The following is an 18,971-nucleotide window of genomic DNA, read 5'->3' on the forward strand; positions in this document are numbered from 1 at the left end:
GTTTCGTTGGAGCAGCCTTTCAACGCCTCTCTCTGTCTCTCGCAAGAAAAGTTGACCCACACAAGAAAGTAAAGCTATTTTTCGGCTATGAGCCGACAGGGACCCCGCCGTATTAGTCAGAGGTCCCTTTACTACAGTTCGGAGTCGCGGACCTTCAGTAATAGTAATAAATCACACAGCAATAGTACATTCACGTTGTTGTAAAAAGCATGATAATATATTAAGTAATCCAAAGTATTCAGAATACGTTACTGTCATTGAGTAACGTAACGGAATACGTTACAGAATACATTTTGGGGCATGTATTCTGTATTCTGTAATGGAATACATTTTAAAAGTAACCTTCCCAACACTGCTTATATATATTTAGCAACGTGACTGGATTCCCCTCAATATTTTCCCTTACTAAAATAAATCGCCCCTCCTTATCACTTATCTCAAATAGTTTTTCAAAGTGTAGTTTGCCTGACAGAAGGATAGCCAGTCCTCTCCTTCGTCCAGGCACTTGGTATTTTTCAAGCTTCTCATGCTCCTCCTTCCTGATAGCGATATTACTTGACTTAGCTACATCTACCACTACAGCCATCTTCTTTTGCTTGTCGACCGCTAATATGTTCAGTTGGTTAGCCATTGTCTATCTTTATACGTAAGTCAAGCACCCTGGGGGTTGTCTCTCATTTTTTGACTTTGGGAGTGGCAATGTCATACTCGGCATGGATGTTCCTGTATACTATGCAGCTACTTCGTTATGGTGTTGCATGTATGCTCTGCCTGCTAGCAACTTGCAGCCTGCTGTTATGCACTGATTTCTCACAGAGGCATCTTTATATCGCCTGCATCTGGGGCTTGTCTGATACCAAAAGTAAATGGACAGTTGACTCAATGACATAATGAAGGAATTGCCCAAACCTGCCCATGAAATAGCCTTTATCAGTTAGTTAAGAAGATAAAGTCCTGGAGTTGATATAAGGTGCGGTGTCTGCATTTGGAAGGTTTTCTGTAAACAGACAAAAGAAGCTCTACATGTAGCTGAAACAAGCCATCCTTAAAACAAAAAAAAATACATCTGACAAATTGCTACAATATTAGAAGTGGCAAAAACAGCTTGATGATACATCCTGGAAAAATGTTACATCCTGAGAAAGAAGGAAAGCGCAACACAAAAAGACCTGGACCTCCACAGAAGATAACAGAGGTGGATGATCACAGAATCATTTCCATGGTCAAGTGAAACCCCTTTACAACAGCCAACCAAGTGAACAACAAAAACTGATTGCTGCCTAAACCTAATAACTGACTGGGCCACCCTTTTAGCAGCAGCAACTGCAATCGAGGGGGGGTGCATCACTTTTTCAAACAGGGTCATGTACGTTTGTATTTTCCCCCTAATAATAATAAACAACCCTAAAAATGTTGAACATTTTGAACATTTGTTCAGCGATCTGAGACATTTGAGTGTGACAAACATACAAAAAAACAAATAGAAATCAAGAAGTGAACAATTTCTCACGCCACCGTATATTCTGTTCCTGCTAAAACCCAGGATGTTTTAGCATGAGCTGTGAAAAGATCTTACTGAAACATTACCGATTGCCTTAAACATTTATTATGTTGTGCTCTGTAGTTTATGTTTCTGTGGCTCAGGGCCAGTTGCAGCACTTGCAGGAGTCCCAGTAGATGAGGCCAGGCTGGCAGCGGTGCAGGTAGGTGTTTCCCTGGAAGCACTGGAAGAAGGTGGTTTTGTCAGCTGGGTTTTCATATAACCCATCAGGACGGCCACGGCAGAAGTCAGCACTTGGGTCCCTAGTGGTGGTAGGGTGTGGAGTGGTGGTGGGCTTTGGCGTAAAGCCTGCACAATGAGACATGAAAAAATATAAGTTGCACACAGCAAGAGATTTTTTAAAATCAAATCTAAGTTAGTGAAGCTAATTTACAGTAATTACCCATCAACATTCTGAGGTGGTTGATAAGAGGATATGTGCCAGCTGAGCAGAAGTATCCACTGAAGTCATCCATATCCAGAGTCCACACATGGGCGCCTCCCAGGTTGTTGGCAGTCATCCATTGAACCTACAGGACAGCAATATAAGGAAGCAAGAACTCTTAGAATAATTACAGGTACAATTCAATAGAGCACAACAAAAATGAATAAAAAGCATAGCGCTTCCTGTTTTAGCACAGAAATTCTTTACCTTGGAAGAATAGCTGCGCTTGTCATCATAGCCCAACCAGGAACTCCCATAGGTGGCATATGGAACCTCTTGTTCAGAGATCCACCCAACACTAGCAGTATTAATGAAGTCACAGATCTGATAAGAGGGACACATAGACCTACATCAGATAACAGTGAATTTGTGATAGTGATACTCTATAGCTGTATATAATTGCCCACAGATGTTAGTCAAGGGTAATAATAGATATTTTGAGGAATAGATGACTTTTAGCATATACCAATCAGAGCTTTTTAAGAACCTTTTGTACCTCATAGAAGGCCCAGAATCCAGCAGTTTGAGTGTAGGGTCCAGAGTCTGCAGGGCCATCAGCTGGTGCTCCCAGGCCATTTGCCCCACTGCTAAGACGGTAGGTTCTTCCATAAGTAGGGAAACCTAGCAGCAGCTTTCCAGATGGTGCTCCCAGGGATATCCAATAGAATACAGAGGAGTTCTACAAAAAAGGAAAGGAAACTTCATTTCAACTGTAAATCTGTACCAAATTCTTCAGAATTTATTACTTCTTTACCAGCTTTACCTGTTTCTCTGAATCTCCTTTAGAGATCAGTTAGACAGAGAAGCTGTAAGACATACATATATTTTATATATATATATATTTTTTTCTTGATTCTGTCCACGAAACACTTTCATAGCAGTTTCCACAAGCACTGCATCTGTACGTCCCCAGTCTCTTCCTTACCACTCTTCTATGAACTCTGTTCTTCAACTTCCACAATTTAATCATTGGCACTACCTTCACCTGTTTCCTCTTCATCTCAAAGTCATCTTATACAACGCTATCTAGTTCTGCCTGGCTAAGGCAGATAGGACACCACTTTGCAGTGTCCTATCTCTTTCTGTAACTTCTGTATAAGATGCAGTCCACCTTTATACACCTTCCTCCACTCATATGCCACCTTATGTTCCTCCCTCTTCTTGTTATACATGTTCCCTACAGCCATTTACATCCTTTTTGCAAGACTGACTGCCATCTGTCCTTCTACATTTCTCTCCTTAACATCATACCTACCCAACACCTACTCATCACCTTGTCCCCTTCACCTACATTTCAACTGAAGTCTGCTCCAATCGCCACTTTCTCCCCCGAGGGGGCATACTCCACCACTTCATCCAGCTTGCTCCAGAATTCCTCTTTCCTTAATCATTAATCGAATCTAGTTTAGTTCTAGTTGGACTTCAGTGCAGCAATCGGTAGCACCGACCACAATATTTTACTAAGAGATTAGAACATACCATTAAAGGAACTGTGACGCAGTAATTCAAATCATATCTATCTGAAAGCAAACGAAAAAAACAAACAAACAAACAAAAGGTTTTTAGTGGCCTAATCAAAGTCAGGCCTTAAATCCAAATGACCCACAAATGTGGCTGAATTACAACAATTCTTTAAAGAGTAGGCTGACCTGGGCCTCCAGGTGAAAGAGTCATTTCTAGTTACTGCAAATGCTGGAGTGCAGTTTTGGCTGCACAATCAGGTGTTAGGTTTAGAGAGCAGTTACTTTTTTCAGGTAGGTTTCGATAGCTTTTTTCTCTGAATGAATGAAATCATCATTTTAAAACTATGTCTTGTATTTACTCTGATTATCTTTGTATAATTATAACATTTGTTCTCATAATCCGAAACAGTTAAGTGTGACAAATGTGAAAAAAAAACATGTTGCCATTCAGTTGTGTATTACTGTGCTACTTTGTGTTTCTGTGAGACTGTCTAGCACTAGTACTACAAAATGTTGGTACTGGTCACTAAGTGCAGCAGTACTGTACTTAGTGTTTCCAGTTTTTTCTCATCAGTATGAAAAATCCTTTTTTAATTTCACATTTAAAAATGTTTTTTTTTTACAGTTATTATGAAATCAGTATTCATTATTATTCATCCACATGAACACAGTGAAAGATGTAGATGTGTTGGTGTGTTTCTTACTATATTGTAATGAATTTGTGAACCAGGGTCCGCAGAGCTACTGTAAAGAGGGCTGTTGTGTCCAGTTACTGCCTCCCAGTGTCCGTGGAAGTCATAGGTCATGATGTTGATGAAGTCAAAGTGTCTGTTGGGTTTTTATTGAACAGTAAATGTAAAATGGGGTTTTGTGTCATTTGAAATGAGTAATAGTGATATATCTATTTCAGTACACGACACCTACTTTATGGATTGGTGTTACTTTGTTGAAAATGCGCATACATGCTTAAACTTACGGTGCAATCTTGTTAACTTCGTATGCTCTGTCAATGGTCTGACGGATTCCAGCAACACTGGCCGACAGCAGCAGCTGACTCCTCCCGCTGTCTTTTGCATCATCCTCAAAGGCTTTGGCCAGCTCCTATAGACACACCAAACTAAAGCAACTTAGATCCAGTTAGTTTCATCGGTCACACCCTGGCATCATTAACAACAGAGGAGTTGAATCAAGAAACCGTATCTAATGCCATTAGGTATATCAGTAGCACAAACAGACCAAATACTGTAATATGATCATGTATTGATAGATTTTAATGTGTCCGCACTGTGCTAGTCTACTGCATTAAAAGAAACAAACATGCAGTATGGCCTGGGCCACATTTTATTTAATGTCTTTGTGAGGTTTACTATATGGGCCCTACATAAAGGTATATAGACTCTATTTTAACAGGATTGGCTGACTTTTCTGGTAACAAAATTGCAATGCACTAGTTAATGACAGATAACATATAATAACATTTAAGAAGGATAAACATTACAATACAAAAATAATACACCATTATAATACATTAGTATTGTATTGAAAATTTAAGGACAATGTGAGCTGTGTTTACCGTGACCAGTAGAGTAAATTTCTCTTTGTCCCCCACTGGGCTGCCATTGTGTCCAGGATATTCCCAGTCCAGGTTTAGCCCATCAAAATTATGGGTGTGAAGGAAACTGATAACAGAACTGATGAAGGCTGCACGACTCTCAGGTCTGGCAACCATAGCAATGAATCTGGTGCAATGCAGGGAAAAAGAACCGTAATAAAGGAAGGTTTTTGAAATAGATACGAAAATATGAGAACTGGTGTAGATGGAACTCACGGGCTGACTCCATTGACCGTTCCTCCAACAGTCAGCAGAGTCTTCAAAGCAGGGTTGCTGGTAATAGAGAGGCAGAGAAAAGACAGGACCTTAAATAATTCAAGAACACTTTACCCCCATTTATACTCCCGATGACTGTGTATTTCACAGCCATGGGTTGCCTGGAGAATTAATAATGGCTTATGTCATACAGTTATATATATATAATATTCTTAGCTATAATTTTATTTTATTTTTTGCTCAACATTTTAATGAGATCTGAAAAAGGATTCTGCACATAACAGAATCCTGAACAATCCACCGAAAAGGGCAGAAGCAGGTTGGAAGCCCTGGCTGGTTGCAGTAGGACTGGGTGATAATTATAGAGGTTTTCTGATGCATTTAGATGGTACACCATGATAATGATAAATATTGTGGTAGCTCCATTTAGATAAAATTGAATGGGAAAATCTGTTTTTGCTCCATTTGGTGGTTAAATACCTGATAAATACAGATGCTGCTTTAACACACTGATGCTCACATTCTGTCATATTGCCAGTATGTCCAGCTCAATTACTTGCTTTCTACAAATAGATCCTACTGTAATCCAAGCTTTTTGTTGCACACTTTTTCTCTGCCATCCTTTTGAAATCTTAGCACCACTTAATAGCTAACTCGGATTGTAACTTAACTTTTGCCATAATCAAACTACTGACCTGATACTGATGCAAATGAAAAGAAAATCTGTCAAAAAGTGGCACTGAGGCTTGATGTTTCTGGGTCGAGGGTTCTAATTTGTCACTGGTTTGACCTTTGCTTGATGTTCTTCATCCAAAAACATGCTCATGTGTAGTTTAAGATCCTGGAAAGACTCCTTTGTTTATTATAAGTTATTTACTTTCATCCTAATTATTTCTAAATAATGAAAAAATGTTGGGATGGGATTAGAGATCACAGATACAGTCATGGTGAAAAAAATGCACTTCTGTTTCTTCTAAGGTTTGACATATTTGGACATAATAAAAAAAATTTCTCTTAACAGGTGTTAAAATTGGATGAACACAACATGAGATTAACAACAACACTTCACATATTACACCATATCATCATATAAAACACAAAAAATCTGAGCCAAAGTGCAGAAGTGGTGTGTGAAAACTAGGTGCACTCCAGGATTTAGCAATAACTGCATGATGTCATCAGTCTCTCACATTATTGTGGACTAATGTCAGGCGTTGTGTGGAGGCGAGGAAGAAGGAACCCAAACGCAGGACTCGCAGGTAGGTGACGATTTATTATAAGGAGTGGATGAACAGAACAAAGGGAGAAAATGGCTGGCTGGACGACTGACTGAAGCACTGACTGACTAACTGAACATACAGACGGAGAGACAACATCACAATAACATCAATGACACGACATTGGACTGGTTGAACTGAGGGACATAAATACACAGGCTGAGTGATGAGAGATTAGAACCTGGTGAGTACACAGCTGAACATAATGACCTAATGATAAACGGGAAGAGGACGGAACATAATGCACATGGACCAAGGCTAACACAATAAAACAGGAAGTGGAACAGGCAGAAGATAAACAGTGAACGTGAACTGAAAATACTGGGTCACCGACCCAGGAACCCTGACAGTACCCCCCCTCCAAAGGCCGGCACCCGACGGCCAAAAGAGAAAGAAAAAAAAACCAGAACAGGGTGGGCGGAGGGGGCCCAGGACGGAGGGACGGAGTCCACACCAAGACAGTTCAGGTGGGCGCCCCCGTGGCCGAGACGAGACAGTTCAGGTGGGCGCCCCCGTGGCCCGTGGCCGAGACGAGACAGTTCAGGTGGGTGTCCACGCGGCCCGTGGCCGAGACGAGACAGTTCAGGGGGCCGACCGTGCGGACGGCAACGGCGACAGCACTGGTCCGGGGGCCGACCGCGTGGAAGGCAACGGCGGCGACGTGGACACAGTTCGGGGGGCCGGCCGTGCGGAAGGCGACGGCGGCCACTCAGGCGAAGGCGGTCCGGGGGCCGGCCGTGCGGAAGGCGACGGCGGCCACTCAGGCGAAGAGGGTCTGTGGGCCGCCCACGACGGTGATGGCGCCCGGCCAGTGGCCTAGCCAGCGGTCTAGAAAATGGCCGTTTAGCTCCAGACCCAAACGAGGCTGGGCCAGGCGAGGCTGAAGGCACGGAGGCTGGGCCAGGCGAGGCTGAAGGCACTGAGGCTGAAGGCTCTGAGGCTGAAGGCTCTGAGGCTGAAGGCTCTGAGGACGAAGGCTCTGAGGACGAAGGCTCTGAGGACGAAGGCTCTGAGGACGCAGCAGACGAAGGCTCTGAGGCTGCAGCAGACGAAGGCTCTGAGGCTGCAGCAGACGAAGGCTCTGAGGCAGAGGCCGGGCCGGGCGTGGGTGCAGCTGAGGCAGAGGCCGGGCCGGGCGTGGGTGCAGCTGAGGCAGAGGCCTGACCAGGCGATGCAGGCGCGGAGGCCTCTGGCCGGAGACAGGCAGGGCCAGTAGGCGCGGAGGCCCCTGGCTGAGGAGCGGCCGGGCCAGCGGGTGCGGAAACCCCTGGCTGAGGAGCGGCCGGGCCAGCGGGTGCGGAAACCCCTGGCTGAGAAGCAGGAAGGTTCACAGCTGGCTCTGGGTGCTGTGGCTGCAGGTCCGGGAACTGGACGGGATGGTGGACAGGTGACTGGGAAACAGGAGGCGACTGGACTACAGGGCACTGGGCGGCAGACTGGACTACAGAAGAGTGGAGGACAGGTGGAGACTGGACTACAGGTGACTGGAGGACAGGTGGAGACTGGGCTACAGGTGACGGGAGGACAGGTGGAGACTGGGCTACAGGTGACTGGAGGACAGGTGGAGACTGAGCTACAGGTGACTGGAGGACAGGTGGAGACTGAGCTACAGATTGAGCTAGTGACGGAGATAAAATTACGGCTTGGGCTCGTAAGGCTGGTGCCTGGGCAGGGGACAGTTCAGCTAATCTAACTAGGGATAGTGCGAGGGCGTGAAAGGCTGGGTCAGGAGGTGGATGAAGTGGTGAAGTAGCAGGTGGACCGGTTAGCTCCTCCAAGCCTCCAGGGAGGTCAAGCTGGGTTCTGGTTGCCCTCAACCTGGGCGCTGGGACGGGCACGGAAGGTGGCTGGACACCAGTCACCCCCACCTGAGAAACAGAAGCGGGTGTGGAGGTAGACCGGGTCGCAGCTGCCCTCCTCCTGGGAGCTGGCACTGGTGTGGGCGTAGACTGGGCCCCCGTGCCGGTGAGAAATGGCTGAATACTGGGTGTGGAAACAGTGACGGTGTGTGTGTTACTGGCAGGTTTATTGGAGATTGTTCTGATTTTTCTGCCACCACTATTTACAGTCTTTGGGGGAGCAGAGCAGAACAAATCTTCCCAGTCCACAGAATCCTCCAGGAGGGAAACATCCCATGAATGAGAGATGGGTTTATTGTGCGTTTTAAGTGAATAATCAGATGGTGAGTGCGAAAAACAGTCACTGGAGCTCACCATCGGGAGTGGCTGAAAGTAGTCCGTTCTATGGCGGCGTGTGCGCCGCTTTCTCTGGGAAGCGGAAGCGGCCGGGGAAAACAGCAGAGCCTCTGGCGCGGTAGCCTCCGTTGAGCCGAGGTGGGAGGCGTAGCCGTTGTGCCGCGGCGATGGTGGAGGTCCGGCGGATGAGGCGGCGGGTGTGGGAGCGAGGAGCGGAGTGGCGAGAGAGGGAGTGGCCGAAGCGCGGCGTGGAACGGCCACTCTCCACGGCAAATGCTCCGGTACAGGTGAGGCAGCAGGTGGGGGAACGCGGCGTCTCCGAGGCCCGCCCAGAGCCAAGCGAGTGCCCTCGAAGACGTGCTCTCGCTCCGCGAAGAGCCACTGTCTCTCCTTGAGCTTTTCCGCCCACAAGGAGAGCGCTACCTCCTGCCGCTCGTAGAGGTCCGAGTCCGCTGGGTTCCAAACGTGTCTTCGTGGCACGGGTCGTGTCATTCTGTCAGGCGTTGTGTGGAGGCGAGGAAGAAGGAACCCAAACGCAGGACTCGCAGGTAGGTGACGATTTATTATAAGGAGTGGATGAACAGAACAAAGGGAGAAAATGGCTGGCTGGACGACTGACTGAAGCACTGACTGACTAACTGAACATACAGACGGAGAGACAACATCACAATAACATCAATGACACGACATTGGACTGGTTGAACTGAGGGACATAAATACACAGGCTGAGTGATGAGAGATTAGAACCTGGTGAGTACACAGCTGAACATAATGAACTAATGATAAACGGGAAGAGGACGGAACATAATGCACATGGACCAAGGCTAACACAATAAAACAGGAAGTGGAACAGGCAGAAGATAAACAGTGAACGTGAACTGAAAATACTGGGTCACCGACCCAGGAACCCTGACAACTAATTTTGGCTCTTATTCACTATTTCTTTGCAACTTTGCATGAATTCATTGAGGTTGCGAGTGTTTACGCACAGCTTTCTTAACCTTTTGAATTCCAGGGCTATTCTGAGGCTCCTGCTTGAAGATGACATGCCCAAAAAGCGCTTTGAGCGCTCTGGGAGAGTAGATAAGCACCACAGAAGAATCAGTACATTTACCTTAAATGAACTGATTAAGTCTCACCAAAAAGAATCAAAATATGGACATTACCTGCAGAAAGATCAATGCTACTGAAATGAAACAGAGCAATGTTGCAGAGGTTTAATTAAATATATATCTAGTGTTTTGCAATTTGGTACAAATGGTACCATCTATGAAAGTGGAAAGTTCTTAGGTATTGAATAGCAGTTATTGGTGATCATAGAAACGGTTTGTGAGGTTTTACCTGAGATTGTAACGTTTCTGTGGATACCATACATGTCTACATTTAAACAACAGACCTGGTGGCACAGCCCATGAAAGCAAATGTTCCCTCTCTGCTCCCAGTACCAGGGGCATCAGGGTTCAACAGGTTAAGGTCCGGCACAGAACTGTAATCAGGTTGAAGTCTAATCTTTGAAAAGCTGATAGAGCACCATTCAACCATTCTGTTGTAGACTTGCCTTCGTGCTTCATAATTGACTGTATAATGCTACATAGTGGAGTTCATGGTTGACACAATGACCAGGTAACCAGAATCTGTGGCTGCAAAACAAGCCCAGATTATCACCCCTCTACCTCATACCAACTGTCAAGCATGGCTGAGCTTGGTCTTTGTACTAATACGCTAAAATGCTTTTGTCAAACGTGGCGCCATGCATTTTGGCCAGACATTTGCACTTTGGTCTTGTCTGTTCAGAGAACAATGATCAAGAAGTTGTGGTTTGTTCAGATGCTGTTTTGCTGAGCTAAGTCATGCTTCCATTTTTGTTTTACAGAGAAGAGGTTTCTTATTTCTCCTCACCCAACCAAACAACCATACTTTTGATTTGCAATTACTCACCTGCCTCCAACTCAGCCTATCTCTTCTGTAACATCAACCATCTCTTAAAGTGGGTCTACTTTCTCTTTACTGTGACTGTCGTAGTTGTCTAAATTAACATTGGTGCCCAGTCTGACTCTATGACTGAGCAAACTCACACATTCTTGAGGCTGTTGAGGCTGCTGTACAGCTGCGGATCATTCCACTCAACGGGGCTGATCTGGTTGAAGCTGTTAATGGTGGCCAGAGCGTAGATGACATGGGTGCACAGGAAGGGATCGATGTTGTCTGGAGTGAATTTGCCAGCACTTGGTCTGTACTGGGCCCAGTTGGTCATATGACACACCAGCTTACTAGATGAAACTGAAGGAAGACACATTCGGTTTTCTCTGTAACCATCATGGTGATGAGATGACTCGATCACTAAATACAAATCAGAAACTTTATTGTCATTGTCACGAGAACAACGAAATGAAATACTTACCATTATGTAGAATGAATAGAATGCCCAGAGCTGAGAAAGAGATGGAAAAAAAGTAAATCAGGTTACCTAGAAACTATAAAACTTAGAGACAACATAGAATACAGAAGATCATGTCACAAACTCCATCCATCATTTTTCTGCTGCCTAATCGTGTCAAGGTTGCAGCAGTCTAAGTAGCAGTACAAGCTGAGATGCCAGGACCTCTCCCTTCCCTGTCACTTCCTCCAGCTCTGTGTGGGAACACCGAGGCTTGTCAAGGGAGCTGACAGATTTAATCTCTCCAGCATACCCAGGGTCTGTCCTGAAGCCTAGATTCCTGCAACACCTCACCTAGGAGACACCAAATAGGCATCCTAATCAGACGCCTAAATAACTTCAATTTGCTCATTTTCATGTGGGTGTCATGATCCTGGGCCATGTTGGCCCAGCATTCTTAGTTTTCATGTATTTTTGTATTTTGTTCTTTATTTAGGCCATGGGTCCTGGGTTGCTCTGTTAAGTTGTTCCTTATTTGATTTCCCCTGTGTATCTGTGAGCCCTCGTCTCCCCTCCTTGTGTTTTATTCCATGTTTCCCCAGCCTGCTATGCCTGTGCTCTCCTGTCTCTCTCTCTCCTCCTGTCTGCACCTCTGTGTACTTCCTGTTTTACTTTGACAGTCTCCTGTCAGTGTTGTGTTACTCCTGCCGTGTCTTGTTATGATTATCTGTGTCAGCTGTGTTTCCTGTGTGCTCCCACTTCCCTCGTTAACCCTCTGTGTATTTATGTGCATGTCTCCCTCAGTTCGGTTTCGCGTCGTCAACGTCTCCTCCCCGAACCTCCGTGCTTTTCTGTGTTCCCTCGGTCCTCAGTTAGCATTCCCAGTTTAGTTCTGTTTCTTTGTGAAGCCTGCAATAAAGCAGTGATTTTGAGTTCAGCTTTTTGTCTCCGTGAGTTTTGCGTTTGGGTCCTCATCTGCCTCCACACAGCCAGTTCATGACAGTGGGGGACTAGGGACTCTACTCTGAGCCCCTCCCGAAAGGCCTCCAAGGTCCACACCCTATCTCCACGGTTGAGGTCAGACACCCAATGGAGGAAGTCTATTTATGTCACATTTTTAACTCTTTCTTTGAGGCAGTTTTACTCACGGACAGAGTTGAGAATAGGAATGTAGCCTGACCAGTAAAATGAACAGCATCGCTTTCATGCCCATCTGTCTCTGCCTCACAACAAACATGAACCACTGCCAATGCCAGACCAATATGCGTCTCAATTTCCCACCTTGAGAAACTCATCCACCCCAGGGGGCCTGCCACCGAACCCCCCCCCCAATTTTGTTCAGTTATGGCTGACCAGACCCAAACTAAACTTATCTTGTAATACTTGTCAGCTGCCTCCAGTCTAATAACAGGATACTGTTGGAATACTGCGCTCCGAGTCACACTCCTCAGTCTTTATGTTATTGTCCTGAGCAGGAAAATGAAGTCCTCAGCTAGGACACCTTCCACCAGCTCATGTTGGGACTACAAACAGGGGTCATACTCCGAACCGTTCAGCACATAAAATAGTCAAATGTGGTTTGTTTCAGCCAAACCATATTTAACCTGTACCTCTCAAACTACTAACTTCTCCTTATGCTCTACTTCTGAATAAATAAACAAAGGACAACTATTGTATAAATGGATGAATAAATGAATGTAATATTTAATGAAATTTACCTATGAGGAGTTTCCCCATGTTGCTTTCAGGTTCCACGGGTTTCCTTTCGTAGAAGTGAACTTCCAAATGAGTGAATCAGTTTCATTCACTGGCACACAAGTAACAAAATCAGACATTAAGTGCTGTCACAGAAACATTTTTTGCTAATTAACTAGCTAAGCTTCACTTGAGCAAAATTTTACAGACTGCGTTTTACAAACGGACAAAACTTAGATTAAACTTTGATGCACTTGTAACAATTAATTATTAAAACATACATAATAAAAAAACCTAATAACTAATTTATCTTTAATTTTAGGCTTACATGTAGCTACTATAAAATGCACTACAAGCAACCAAACCAGACAAAAACAATGATGATCTCATTACCGTTTGACAAGAAGAACTGAAGCAGATTTGAGAGCTTGTTTGAGTGGGTCAGATTTATATCATCCTAATGACTAATAGAAGGTGTCAAAGTGCAGCTGATAAGAGCTCAGAGTGGTGGGAGTCTGATGTGCCTAATAATCCCCCACCCCCACCCCCTTCTAGTAAGACCTGCCAAGCCCAGTTAAGAATTTGACCCAATTAGATAAGTAACTGATATCGCAATGATAACTGTAATCAGCTTTTACTTAGTCACTGGAATTTACCAATGATCATCAAACAAACCCTACAATAATACACTGCTCTATTATTGTAGAAGTACAGTGACTTGAGGCAACTTTTGTTTGAATTGAATTCAAAACTATTAGCTTTCATCTCCGGGTGAGCATGAATATCCACAGCAAAGACATGAGAGCTGTAGTTACACATTACAAATTAATTCAAAGTAGAGTTAAAACAAGGATAGATTTATATTAAAAGTCACAAAATACAGCTATATCCAGCTGTATATAAAGTAACTACATACAGTACAGTTAGCTATCCTTAACCTTTAAGCAAGCAGCCTAAATATGAATTTCTTAAATGTTTGAGCAGCAGTGGACTATGCATGGAATGCAATCACTGGAATCTGCTTTGTGTTGACGTTTTTCCTTGTGTATGTCACTAATCAGGCACAACATTAAAAATATCTGCTTAGTGATCTATAGGTCTGTCACTAAAACAATTCTGATCAGATGATTATCAGAACTGAATCTTTCACAGCAGAACACTGCACAGTAACAAGATGCTAATCTACATCTATCATGTTATCGGATGATCGTGGCTCAAGAGTTGGGAGTTCGCCTTGTAATCGGAAGGTTGCCGGTTCGAGCCCCGGCTTGGACAGTCTCGGTCGTTGTGTCCTTGGGCGAGACACTTCACCCGTTGCCTACTGGTGGTGGTCAGAGGGCCCGTTGGCGCCAGTGTCCGGCAGCCTCACCTCTGTCAGTGCGCCCCAGGGTGGCTGTGGCTACAATGTAGCTGCCATCACCAGTGTGTGAATGTGTGTGTGAATGGGTGGATGACTGGATATGTAAAGCGCTTTGGGGTCCTTAGGGACTAGTAAAGCGCTATATAAATACAGGCCATTTACCATGTTATATCACACCATATTTCATTATTAGTTAGCAGAATTTACTGTTATTAATTCACAAATTCTTAACTGGATTTGTAAGATCTTACAAAGAGTTGGGGTGGGACTGATGGGAATCCAGTCTGAACTCTTATCACCTGCACTTTGACATTGACATTGAGATGATAGAAATGTGACCACATCAAACAAGCCCTGAAGTCTGCACAACTTTAAAACCACTGATCATCTTGTTACAGTTTGTGTTCTGTTGTGAAAAATTCTGACAATCATCTGATCAACATCATCTTAGTCTCACAAAGCAGATCTATACAATAATACGCAGGTGGTTTTAAGGTTGTGCCACAAGCGAAGGGTCACTGAATGTCAGTGAAAAGTAGATCCCAGTGATCACCATTACTAAGAACATTACCTCAATGTAGAGTCAACTACTGCTACACATCAAATATTTATAAAATTAATATTTAGACAACTTGTTTAAAGGTTAAGGATAGCTAACCGTGGCTGCATGTAGTTACTTTATATACAGCTGGATATAGTTGTATTTTAGCTTGTATTTTTAGTACAAATCTATCCTTGTTCAGAAACCTACTTTGAATGAGTTTGTAATGTGTAATTACACCTCTCCTTTGTTTGCTGTGGATATTCATGCTTACCTGGGAATGAATGCTAGTAGTTTTGAATTCAATTCGACTCAACTATATAGTATAGCCAAACACTCACCTTTACGTAAATAAATTTTTTTTATAAAAATGAATTAAAACTGTAGCTCAGGTGGCAGAGCAGGTCAGCCACTAATCAGAAGGTCGGTGGTTTGATCTCAGGCTGCCTCCTGCATGCCAAATATCCTTGGGCAAGATACTAACCCCGTGTTTGCCTACTGGTGGTGGTCAGAGGGCCCGGTGGTGCCAGTGTCCGGCAGCCTCGCCTCTGTCAGTGCGCCCCAGGGTGGCTGTAGCTACAATGTAGCTGCCATCACCTGTGTGTGAATGTGTGTGTGAATGGGTGGATGACTGAATGTAGTGTAAAGCGCTTTGGGGTCCTTTGGGACTAGAAAAGCGCTATACAAATGCAGGCTATTTACCATTTACCATTTTAAAACTGATAATACAATCTGGGGTGTGTGATATTACTCATTACTGCTCTTGTATTTAAGTTGGCAGGTTTGGTCACACATTGGCCTTAACACACTGGGTAGCATTAGCAATTTATAACAGCTGGTGTTGGGTTTGTTTTGTTTTCAAGGAAATGCATGACTTTTCTCCTGTATCTCAATTTGAGTGAATATTTAAGATTGGATCCATTGGATTCACCCAGGAATGGTTTAGGAGTGAGAAGGAACGATAAAGAAATAGTTCACTCAACAGAGCTCTGACTGTTTGTCAGCCTGGCTACAGAGCTGAAGAGAAACCTGGGGTTGTTCTTATTTTCTTCAATCAGTGATGAATAGTAAGATGTTCTGGCTTTGCGGAGGGCTTTCTTATAAAGCAGCAAACTATTTCTCCAGGCTAAATGATGATCCTCTAAATTTGTGACACGCCATTTCCTCTCCAGATTACGAGTCATCTGCTTTAGGCTACGTGTTTGAGAATTATACCACGGAGTCAGGTACTTCTGATCTGAGACCTTAGTTTTCACAGGAGCTACAGTATCCAGAGTCGTACGTAGTGAGGAGGTGAAATTATTAACAAGATGATCGACCTCTGTTGGAGCAGCGTTCAGATAGCTGCTCTGCTCTGTGTTGGTACAGGGCATTGAAGATGATAACAGTGGGTGGATTATATTCTTAAACTTAGTTACAGCGCTTTCAGAAAGACATCTACTTTGATAAAGTCTACTCTCCACCGCTGTGTAATCAATTATTGTAAATGTAAATGTTATCAGGAAATGATCAGACAGGAGAGGGTTTTCAGGAAACACTGTTAAATGTTCAGTTTCTATGCCATATGTTAAAACAAGATCTAGAGTGTGATTAAAGTGGTGGGTGGGTTCTTTTACATTTTGAGAGAAACCAATTGAGTCTAATAACAGATTAAATGCCATGTTGAGGCTGTCATTCTTAGCATCTACATTAATGTTAAAATCACCCACAATGGGATGGCTGTAGCTCAGGTGGTAGAGCAGGTCAGCTACTAATTGGAAGGTTGGTGGTTCCATCCCAGTCTGCATGCCAAATATCCTTGAGCAAGATACTAACCCCATGTTTCTCTCCGATGTATACATCGGAGTATGAATGTGTATGAATGTTAGATAGGGAGCACTTAACAACTTAGTAAAAGTGAATGGGTGAATGAACAAGTTGCATAAAGTACTTTGAGTGCTCAGACAGAGTAGAAAACTGTTATATAAGAACCAGTCCATTTACCATACTAGAAAGAGAGAGCAGATTTCTCCTGTTTTGGCTTCCTGTTAAATATAGAATTCAAAATCCTGCTCGTCACATACAAGGTCTTAAATAATCAGGCCCCGTCTTATCTTAATGACCTTGTAGTACCATATCACCCTATGAGAGCACTTCGCTCTCGCTCTGCAGGCCTACTTGTTGTTCCTAGAGTATTTAAAAGTAGAATGGGAGGCAGAGCCTTCAGTTTTCAGGCCCCTCTTCTGTGGAACCAGCTTCCAGTTTGGATTCGGGAGACAGACACTATCTCTACTTTTAAGATTAGGCTTCAAACTTTCCTTTTAGCTGAAGCATATAGTTAGGGCTGGACCAGGTGATCCTGAATCCTCCCTTAGTTATGCTGCAATAGACGTAGGCTGCCGGGGATTCCCATGATGCATTGAGTTTTTCCTTTCCAGTCACCTTTCTCACTCACTATGTGTTAACAGACCTCTCTGCATTGAATCATATCTGTTATTAACCTCTGTCTCTCTTCCACAGCATGTCTTTTATCCTGTCTTCCTTCTGTCTCCCCAACCAATCACAGCAGATGGCCCCGCCCCTCCCTGAGCCTGGTTCTGCTGGAGGTTTCTTCCTGTTAAAAGGGAGTTTTTCCTTCCCACTTTCGCCAAAGTGCTTGCTCATAGGGGGTCATATGATTTTCTCTGTATCTACTGTACAATATAAAGCACCTTGACGTGACTTTTGTTGTGATTTGGCACTATATAAATAAAATTGAATTGAATTGTCTCAGCTGGTCACCATTCCCACCCAGGTCACGGTCAATGCAGGAGGTCATAGGTCATCATCATGCATTGATCATATATATACACAAATGTTCCTGAGCATTGCTCAAATATTGTTTCTGTTCCAGTTGGTTATAGTGACCATAATGTTGTAGGCTTGACCAAGAAAACGAAACCGTTGAAAACTGCACAAAAGATTATTTTTCACAGATAATACAAAAATTTCAAAGCAGACACGTATATTAATGACGTAAAGGAAATTCATTGGACTGACATCTGCCTTGAGCGTTACCCTGACATGGCATTATCTATGTTTATTGAAAACATTTGCTACCTGGCTGACAAACATGCCCCCTTAAGAAGATGTACTGTTAAAAAGAACTACACGCCTTGGCTAGATAATGAACTTAAGGCTGCAATGTCAGAAAGGGATATAGCAAAAGTAAAAGCACATAAGTATGTCAGTCCACAAGAGTGGGCAAGATATCGCGAGTTAAGAAAAGCTAAGGACATAGCCAATTATTTTGTGAATCATTACAGCAATAAAATAACAAATTTAAAATCTAATATGAGCAGAGGCGATCCCACCTCATCACAGCGTCTTATACAGGATGTTATCATGAATAATAAGCAATGCCAATTTAAGTTTGAGGCCGTGAATGTGGAGATGGTAGAGCGCTTATTGATATCACTTCCTGACGATACATCCTCCGGCTCTGATAGCACAGACAGTAAACTGCTCAAAGTTACAGCCAAGTTTGTGTCCCTTCTTATATGTCACATATGTAATAGATCTTTGGCATGCAGCTCATTTCCATTGCAGTGGAAAGAATCAAAAATAATTCTCACACCTAAAAACAAGGATGACGTTTTTAATGGTGTCAATAGCAGACCTATTAGTCTGCTCCCCGTTCTAAGTGAAATTATGGAGAGGATTGTCTATGAACAAATTCAACATTACTTAAGAGAAAATCAGTTACTCGCTCAGTTTCAACATGCTTACAAACCTGGTCATTCCACCAGCTCAGCTCTCATTCATATGACAGATAACTATATAAACCTCTATATGATGGGAACTTGGTCGGGGTGGTATTCTTGGACTTTAGTGCTGCATTTGATAGACAAACTAAAATGTTATGGATTTTCACCAGCTGCTTTGTGCTGGGTGGAAAGTTATTTGTCTGGAAGAAGGCAAAGGGTTTATTATAATGGTTATTTCTCCGAGGGGTGTGAAATGTACTGTGGGGGCAAGGCAGCTGCCTCGGTCCACTTCTCTATTCAGTTTTCACAAAAGATCTGCCTTAAACTTTTATTTTGCTTAATTATATCATTAATTGTTTATATATTGCAGTTAGAGTATATTTTCAAAGGTTTATTTTCATGTTCATATACATGTCATCCTATTCTGGCAGCAATCATGATGCTAGGTGAAGAATGTTATTAGAATGGAGGAAGGAGGATGCTTTGCTGCAGTGAAATAAGAATCTTGCAAAAACACCATAAACA

General features: G+C 43.5%; 1 protein-coding gene across 1 annotated transcript; it reads right to left on the reverse strand.

Annotated features, from left to right (window-relative positions):
- Positions 1 to 1,034: 1,034 nt before the first annotated feature.
- On the reverse strand, positions 1,035 to 12,951 carry chia.1 (chitinase, acidic.1). Its single transcript, XM_085405394.1, has 11 exons — positions 12,844 to 12,951; positions 11,150 to 11,179; positions 10,824 to 11,028; positions 5,277 to 5,333; positions 5,022 to 5,187; positions 4,425 to 4,549; positions 4,153 to 4,276; positions 2,482 to 2,664; positions 2,193 to 2,309; positions 1,944 to 2,070; positions 1,035 to 1,849 (listed from the first exon to the last, which is right to left on the reverse strand). Exons 1-11 carry the CDS (start codon positions 12,860 to 12,862, stop codon positions 1,641 to 1,643), a joined length of 1,362 nt encoding a protein of 453 aa, XP_085261520.1. The 5' UTR covers positions 12,863 to 12,951; the 3' UTR covers positions 1,035 to 1,640.
- Positions 12,952 to 18,971: the final 6,020 nt, after the last annotated feature.

This window comes from Rhamphochromis longiceps, linkage group LG5 (genome assembly GCF_057381845.1).
Source record: "Rhamphochromis longiceps isolate RC_006_pf linkage group LG5, R_longiceps_female_GT1.1, whole genome shotgun sequence".
NCBI classification, from domain to species: domain Eukaryota; kingdom Metazoa; phylum Chordata; class Actinopteri; order Cichliformes; family Cichlidae; genus Rhamphochromis; species Rhamphochromis longiceps.